Here is a 9,702-nt window from a genome sequence, read left to right as displayed (position 1 = left end):
TCAGCTCATGTGAACATCTGCTAATATAGGCTGCTTTCAACTGGCATTTTTTAAATTTATCGACTTTTAAACTGCGTGATTCTATATGCCAACAACTTAGGTCATATACACAAATACATCTACCAACCTTGCAATCACTTTGCACAACTTTGCAATCATTTTGCACAACTTTGCACGGTGTGCTAACAGCTTAAATCTCCGACTGATCTGCACTGGCTCGGAAGATGAATTCTGATTAGCTAAAAAAACAAAAAAACTTGTGGCGTTGAATGCACCTTCATTGTCAATATTGTTATGCAAATTCAAACTAGCTAATCATTTACAACCTTCAGAGCCAGTGCAGATTAGCCCTAAATCTCAGTATGTGCCGACGGCATCAATAATCTGTTCTTGAAAATTATTAGGAATTTGAACACATTCCATTAATTTTAAAAATAACAAAAATCCTACGATTCTCCACAATAAATTATTGACATCACAGTAAAAACGAATTCAGGATCGTTGCCTCATATCTTTTTCATGTGTGTGATGAAGAATAAAGAAAAAAATTCAGCACATTGTTTACTCAGGGAGTCTCCCATGCAAGTACTAACCACGCCCGATTGTGCTTTTCTTTATACATTGATCGACATTCTAACTACATAGCTACATGTGTTACTTAAATTTGATTCTAATTGGCGTCCATTTCATGTTTTGGAATGTTTTAACGTTTGTATCGCTTGTACAACTACCGTCTACATTTGACCTATGATCTCTACATGCTCCGAGTACTACTACGCTAACTTAACGCCAATTTACGAAATATTTATTCACATATTCGAACTTTTAACTATGAGACATGTTAATATAATATAACAGGTAACAATCCCAAATGAATCTACCAACTTTGCAATATTTTTTCCGATTTTCGAACTTTTAATTATGAGACATGTTAATATAATATCACAGGTAACAATCCCGTAAGAATCTACCAACTTTGCACTCGCTTTTCACAACATTGTAAGCAGTTTGTTGCCGATTTTTCGGTTCTCTGGTGCAATAATTTGCTAATATATGAGGCATTTTCGCGACGTTTACTTAATGTTGTCGACATTTAACTGCGGGCATGTCATAACAATAACTTAGGTTAAATATACAAGCAACTCTGCCAACATTTCAATCGCTTTTTCTAACTTTGCACGCTGTTTTCTAACATTTTACGGTCAGCTCATGTGAACATGTGCTAATATAGGCTGCTTTCAACTGGATTTTATTAACTTTATCGATTTTTAAACTGTGTGGTTCTATATGCCAACAACTTAGGTCATATATACAAATACATCTACCAACCTTGCAATCACTTTACACAACTTTGCACGGTGTGTTAGCAGCTTAAATCCCAGTACGTGCCGACGGCATCAACAATTTGTTCTTGAAAATTGTTAGGAATTTGAAAACATTCCAGTAATTTAGAAAATTACAGACATTCTACGATTCTCTGCGATCAATTATTGACATCACAGTAAAAACGAACGCAGGAATGTTGTCTCATATCTTTTCCATGTGTGTGATGAAGCAAAAAAAAGATTCAGTACATTGTTTACTCAGGGAGTCTCCCATGCAAGTACTAACCACGCCCGATTGTGCTTTACTTTAGACATTGATCGTCATTCTAACTACATAGCTGCATGCCGTATTCGAATTTGATTCTAATTGGCGTCTATTTCACTTTTTGGAATGTTTTAACGTTTGTATCGCTTGCACAAGTACCTTCTAGAATTGTCCTATGACCTCTACATGCTTCGAGTAACACTCCGCTAACTTAACGCCAATTTATGAAATATTCATTCACATTTTCGATCTTTTAACTATGAGACATGTTAATATAATATCACAGATAACAATCCCAAAAGAATCTAACAACTTTGCAATCACTTTTCACAACTTTGTAAACAGTTTGTCGTCAATTGTTTGGTTTGCTGCTGCGATAATTTGCTAAAATATGAGGCATTTTCAAGACGTTTACTTAATGTTTTCGACATTTAACTGCGGGGTTGTCATGACAATCACTTAGGTTAAATATATAAGCAACTCCGCAAACATTTCAATCGTTTTTTCCAACTTTGCACGCAGCTTTCTAACATTTTACGGTCAGCTCATTTGAACATCTACTAATATAGACTGCTTTTAGTTTACTTTTATTAAATTTATCGGCTTTTAAACTGCGTCGTTCTATATGCCAACAACTTACTTTATATATACAAATACATCTATCAACCCTGCAATCACTTTGCACAACTTTGCAATCACTTTGCACAACTTTGAACGATGTGTTAACAGCTTAAATCTCAGTACGTGACGACGGCATCAACAATTTGTTCTTGAAAATTATTAGGAATTCGAAAACATTCCATTAATTTTAAAAATTACAAAGTTTCTACGATTCTCTTCGATAAATGATTGACATCACAGTAAAAACGAAAGCAGGAACGTTGCCTTATATCTTTTCCATGTGTGTGATGAAACAAAAAAAAAATCAATACATTGTTTACTCAGGGAGTCTCTCATGTAAGTACTAACCACGCCCGATTGTGCTTTACTTTATACATTGATCGACCACCTAACCACACAGCTACATGTGTTTTTATGAATTTGATCCTAATTGGCGTCTATTTCATGTTTTGGAATGTTTTAACGTTTGTATCGCTTGCAAAAGTACCTTCAAGAATTGACCTATGACATCCACATGCTTCGAGTAACACTTCGCTAACTTAACGCCAATTTACGAAATATTTATTCACATTTTCATTTCCGCGAGGTACAGAGAAAGTGTGTTATTCCCATTCATGACAAGAGTGCAACTCTAGACTTAGAATATACAGAAGATAATCAAATCAGTATCATCCGCATACAATGAGCGTTATCAAGTGTCAGTGAGAAAATAGCCGCGATACCCATACCCGTTCCAAAAAAATCACTTGTCGATCATTCTCTAAATATGACGTATTTCACTTTTTAACAGTTATATAAATTATATGTTCTGGTATAAATTTTGCGAACGGGTCAAGGATATTGTAATTACAGATTGGTATATAGACGTTTGTTCTGGACAAATAACGCAGTGTTATCGGCAATACAAAACCAAATTTGGGATTGAAAACTATGTGTCATTGCCACAATTAAAATTGCGCAAAGTAATAGTAAGATTAAGATGTACATGCCATCCCTTAGAAATAGAAAGAGGCAGACATAATAATATCCCTAGTAAGGGCCGTATTTGTCATTTGTGCCTGCAAGAAATTGATGATGAATATCATTTTTTATTAAAATGCACTGCATGGGACACAATCAGGAAAAATATCTCTCAAATGAGACACAACCCCCGAATTTGAATACTCTAGTACAATTATTAAGCTCCTCTAATAGCCAAAACATTAACTCGTTAGCTCTATTCATTTATAAGTGTTTTTTTAACCAAAGATCAAATAACCTAATAAGTTTGTATGCGTATAAATATTAATTTCCCAATCACATTATTATATAGTGCTTATATTATCTATTGACACCCTCTTCATCTATATTTTCATACATATTTTGTAATATAAATTTATTTCTTGTCAATGATTAATTTGTATGGTTGTAAAGGGCCAGAGGCCATTATACAATTAATAAAATTAGTATTATTAGTATAAATTATAAATTTGTTTACTCTATCCACATTATAGTAATATCTCACGAAAACAGGTGTGTAACCGAATAATTCGCACGTAGCTGGGAGTTATTGGGTCATGTTGCAATATAAATGCTGTTATCATAACAAACATAATAATGCTAGAACAAAAATAATTGGATAATTTAAAATGACACAAAAAGGGAGAATGGTGAAATCGTAACTAAATTGCTGAATAATGACATAGACATGTGGAACGAATATAACATGTTCACATAATAACGTAAAACTCGATAAATAAAGTGAATTTGACACAATAATGACCCAATGTTAGAATGTAGTTGAAACCATCTAAAAAGACCAAAAATAATATAATAACGTTCAAATAATGGAATAATATATACAAAAATATACAAATATATAAATATACAAAAATGCGAAATAATTACGTAATAAGGATAGCACATTTTAGACGTGTCGTAATAATGCTTAGACACACGCAATAAAGTTCATATAATAAAAACAATGTGAACGTGGTCAAATAATAACCGTATAACGATGAAAGGATATAATAATTATTATCTGTCACTGTAACACCATAAGTTACAGCGTGCCGTAATTTTGCGGTATTTTACGGGGTATTTTCATCCTACCATATAGGGAAATGCGAATTCCAAATATGGAATAATTACGCGCTTAAGCGTTCTCTAGTAATAAAAACAAACGTGGCTGCCACCAAGGTATGACCGGACTCCACATAAAGGAGTTCGCTGATTCTTTTCTAAACTTTTCAGATTTCGGCATTCCCATGATGTATCCACACTTGGACCCGACAAAGCTTTAATGTATTTTTGAATAGGGGTGCTTGGTTTATATGTTCTCCTCCTCTGTGTTCAATGGGTACTCTGACTACCAAATTCTTGGAATATAATACTATTTTAAAATTTACTAAGATACTGCGATTCTTACTATCAGAAATATATTTTACAACCCGGTTCAAGTATTTTATATCAATTGCTTTATTCTACTGACAGTTTTACATATTAAACATATATTTTCCATGGTTACTACCGTTTATGTCTCCTTCCTCAACACCAAGCCACAATCCATCTTGTCCCTTAAAACCAATCTTCAACAAGTATTAAACAATCCATGTCTACTTCAGTGAAGTTTTTTCAACAATTTCTACTTCTTGTCTCCATATTCGTTCTAATAATCAGTAAATACGAGTTTGGAGGGAATATTGCATTTCTTAGTAAGTTCGTTGACCTTGCCTCGTTGAAATTCCACTTATTGACCTTTGACAGTACGCCCATACAACTGGTCAGTCGTTGTGAAACTCGCTCGCCATGATAGACACATCGGCAAAATATCGCGTGGAATTCGAAAGGGATATAGCTATACTGTATATGAATGATGGTGAAAATAGGTACAACTTAGACAGTCTTGCAAGTCTTCATAGTGCACTTGATCAGGTGGAAGGGTATGTAATTTGTCTTTGATTCATTTAAGTCATTGAACGGTTACCACATAACCCAAAGTTATGGTAGCTGGGTCTGGTTATTGTCTGTATGCTCCCGGTGAGTTGGCACACAATCCTGGGGACGAATAGATGTTTTTGTCATTCAAAGGAAGGTGGTCCCGCGCTTAAGATACCTTGTTTGTTTACACGGACTCGCCTGCCCTTTGACATTGAGATTGAAATTGACGCTACCGGGGTTATAAGAGGTTGCATTAGATCTTGCGTTAGTTTTAAAACCACTATGTGGACATATGATAAATTCGTGACTAGGCTATACTTAGTTATACTGGGCTATATCCGAAATAAGTAAAGGCTATGCAAATAAATCAATCACTGTGAAACCCGTAGAATAGTTTATTACATCAATACAGTATATCCACTGATTATACCGAATACCTAACCAGAAAATTATATAAATGGATACAAGCATAAAACACAATAAAGCGTTAAAGACTGCCGCTAAAATAGTTGCGCGTCCTATTTATAGTCTCGGTAGAATACTGAACCCTAGACGGGAAGGTCAAAAGTTAATATTGTACACAAACTACGTAATAAAATGGTGTTTTCTATCACGTTCGCACTTACTACACCAACATGTGTATTTATAGACGTGGTTTGAGAGCAAAATATATATATGAAATATGTAAAAGTACTCAAACACAGCATTTAAGATATAATAAAATGCTTAACACGAGACGCTAACCGCTAACAATAAAAGACGCCTTACATTAGCTGTGACATCTACGGGACAAACCGGAAACATCTACGGGACAAACCGGAAACATCTACGGGACAAACCGGAAACATCTACGGGACAAACCGGAAACACGCGGGATGCTCAGTCTGCTTTCCAAAATGTATTAATGTTCGCGGCAGATAACATTGCAAGATAAGTGGATGCTTAGTAAATGTTGAGAAGATCAGTTATACATATTGGTGTTATTTTGTAGAACATTTATGCCATCCAAACATACATGCATACATATAGTAGACTTCTGCCCCCATGCCAAAGGTCGTTGGCAAACTGATTCAAATCTATGTATTCTACGGCGTGTATTTTTTTTTATATATATTTAATTTAATTTTCACCACTATACTTACCAAATACGGAACTAAATTTCAGTATTTATAAAAATAAGTTATAAAACGGAAGACGAGTAATGTTCCGCGCCTAGCCTGGCATTGCTGTATTAATAAGCTATACGTAATCATTTCAGCAATTTATTTCTATATTTATTTTCTTTATTTGAGACAATTGGTCTAAAACTACGAACAATAGAACAATGAATGTAATACGCAGTTGGTTACGTGTCATCTCAATTACGTAGAATGTTTTCTATGTATTCAGTTATTTTGCATTGCCCTACTTGTAAATGGTTAAAACACTTACGACACAAGAAATGTGGCTAGCTTGTAAATAAAAACATGTTAAAATCGCGTAAAGGACTTTATATCTAGAATAGTCCGAATAAGAGGTCTTTATTTGACTTAACCATCCTTTCAACAATTTGAAATGGGAATGGGAATGGGGAAACATGTTCGAGAACGTTTATTACGCAATGCGTGAATAAGTTCACGTGTGCGTTGATCTTATTTTAATGACAATTTAAGTCATTGTTTTCATCTAATTTGCATACGGAAATTGTGGGAAAATTTGCATAATGCTCAACTCATAAATATTCATGATCTAACTGTTTCCTTTTTGATGCCACGTGATCTATGAAAAACGACATACTCTAAAATGACTAATTTTCACTGGGTTTAAATTTCGATGATTTACCATTTCAGGCATATTCAGTAGGATTTATACTACACAATGTGTTCTATGCTTAATTTTACATATTCACTTTTTAATTTAGCGCATTTGCAAGCCAGCAAAATAAGCAAAATTAAAACCCAGTGAATAATTAACCCTTTTACAATAGAAAGAAAGTTTTGACTGGGGGGTCAGTTTCGGAAACAGGACATTTAGTGTGTGTACAACATCTCTTATAACAGGAATACCATATACGACTAGACAATTGAAGACGTTTACTATACTCCTATTACAGATATGCTATCCTACACACAGAGACCCCCCCCCCTAAGTAATACCATATAACCATGTATTCGTAACAACTTTACTTGCATATACAGAAATTCTGAAGTTAAAGCGCTCATCAGTGTTGGTGTTGGCAAGTTTTATAGCAATGGTCTGGATCTTGATTGGTTGATGGAACAAGATGTTTCCAAGATCGAAATTTTTCACAAACAAATTCACAGACTTTTCCTTCGTTTTTTGGTGTTTCCTGTTCCAACGATAGCAGCTATCAATGGTGGGTTTTATTCTGTGCAATTCTACAACAATATTCATAGTAATTCTCATGAGTTTAAAGGTATACGCGGTATACATGTAGTTAACATACAATTGAGGCATTCGTTTTAGTTTTAATTCACAGTAAAGGTACAATGCTTCACGTGAATTCCTAGCAAAGCCTCATAATGTTACTATTATATTAATTGACAACTTCCACTCGGACAGTCAATTGCGGTGTTACTAATTTTCTAATTCGGAAGATTGGCTCACAAATTCATAAGAAAAATCGGGATTTCCAACTTTAAAAACCAGTGCAACTTCAAATAGAAGTGACAAGAAAAGAATATATAAAATATTTTTAATATTATTAAAAGGAGATTATTCATTGCGTATATTATAGTATAAATGATAAGCTTCCTGACAACTTGTATGAAATTTCGTATTCATTGTGAAACACACTCGTCAAAATGCGGACATCGACAGTTTAACTCCCATAACTAATTCATAGTCAAATCAAATATGCCCTCAGAAATGTCCAACGATCCGGTTTTCACTTTATAACATGTCTTGAAATTTCGTCAGCATCCTCCACTTTCTTATTCCTAAACAACTTCGGTAACAGATTGCAGTCTTCCTTCAGTGAGAATTGACAATTTTACTGTTCTATGCTTACAGGTCACTGTTTTGCGGCAGGTGGATTCGTGGCACTGTGCCATGATTTTCGTATCATGCAAAACAACAAAGGATGGTTTTCCTTGCCGGAAGTACACATCCATCGACCATTTGAATACCCAATGGTTAAAATTCTAAGGTAAGTTTTCTTTAAATTTCAAAACATAATATATACACATGAGTTATATGCCGAAATATTAATATATGTACAGTTGGTGATCTCAGCTGGTATCCCATAATGCATATCATGCTCATACGAGATTAGTTTGATTACAACCATCGTTTACTTTTGTTTCCATGGTGTCAGACTGTTCCTCTTTTTCCACGAAACACTTATTTGATATAGCACACTTGTCCTCATCAAGATCGATTGAGTTGTGTGAATCGTCTAGCTCATTAAACTTGGTAGATTTTCTGACAAGCGACAAGCAGAATTCAAAAATGTAAAAATGTTCTCACCGCTGTTCTATTTGTGATAGCATTTTTATAGATTAACTCGATATAGCAATGGATTATACAAATTGTTTATTTTATTAATATTTACTTTTGAATCCACGAGTCATATCAAATCTGCATGACTGTTACAACATGTTAATTGAAAGAACGGTATTTGTGTTTGTGTTCAGGGACATTGTTCAAACTTCTTTTTTGCAGTCATCGTATTCCTCCCGGTAAACACATGAGAGATGTGGGATTGCTCGGTAAACGGTACACCGCGGCTGAGCTAATGCCGACTGGATTATTAGATGGGGTTGCCGAAGGAAAACAATTGCTGGATCTAGCGAGGACAATGGCTGCCGATCTTGGTAAGTTTAAAAATTTAGCACATTGTGTCATTGGTCTGGTCAAATATGGGAGCATCTGTTGTGCATGCGCAAACCATGCAAACATACATTTGTACGTCAAAATCTAGACACTACTTTAGAGCGAAAGTATATGCTTTAAGCAGTTTACATTTAAGATTTTGCATCCAATGTGATTGTGTATTCTTTATGTTTTCTGTGAATAAGCAACTCAAATGTTTTAATTATCATTGATTTTATGCTGTAGTGAAGATCGGACTTAACAGACAGACATACCAAGCCATGAAGCTCTCTATGTACGAAGACCTCGTGGAAGCATTACAGTATGTTACATTACAAGATCCTGATTTGTTAAAACACCGAGGCAAAGAGAAAGCAAGGTTATGAAAGCAACTTAAAAGTACAGAAAAACAGGAAAGTTTCTTAAACTGTTGATAGACTTTCTGTGAAAATGTTTTCACGTATTTAAAAGGACATCTCAATCTCACAACAAATTTGCTTTCTGGATTAAAATTACAATTGATAACAAAAGATAAATTAACATTGTAAACAACATAAACAATAGTGTCCCACGATTCCTTGGTACAATCCCTGAGTTTTGCAGGTTCCCCTTTAAAATGACATTTTTGATATTTGGATCTCTGCACATATATCTGCCAAAAATATATATTAAACACGATATATATAATATCTATTTTGCATTATTTTATTATTGTTGTGAAAGAAATCTTTCTTGAAGAATGGTTGTTAGCCATATTAG

At 34.3% G+C, this 9,702-nt stretch overlaps 1 protein-coding gene across 1 annotated transcript; it reads left to right on the top strand.

Annotated features, from left to right (window-relative positions):
• The first annotated feature begins 4,998 nt into the window (after positions 1-4,998).
• Positions 4,999-9,651, top strand: LOC102806100 (uncharacterized). The gene is made up of 5 exons (XM_006819890.3): positions 4,999-5,132; positions 7,308-7,486; positions 8,143-8,278; positions 8,794-8,945; positions 9,190-9,651. The coding sequence occupies exons 1-5, from the start codon at positions 4,999-5,001 to the stop codon at positions 9,327-9,329; spliced, it is 741 nt and encodes a 246-aa protein (XP_006819953.2). The 3' UTR covers positions 9,330-9,651.
• Positions 9,652-9,702: the final 51 nt, after the last annotated feature.

Source organism: Saccoglossus kowalevskii, chromosome 10, assembly GCF_978046115.1.
Source record: "Saccoglossus kowalevskii chromosome 10, keSacKowa6.1, whole genome shotgun sequence".
In the NCBI taxonomy this organism is placed as follows: Eukaryota; Metazoa; Hemichordata; class Enteropneusta; family Harrimaniidae; genus Saccoglossus; species Saccoglossus kowalevskii.
Note: the sequence above shows the minus strand (reverse complement) of the source record. Positions and strands in the feature narration are given on the sequence as shown.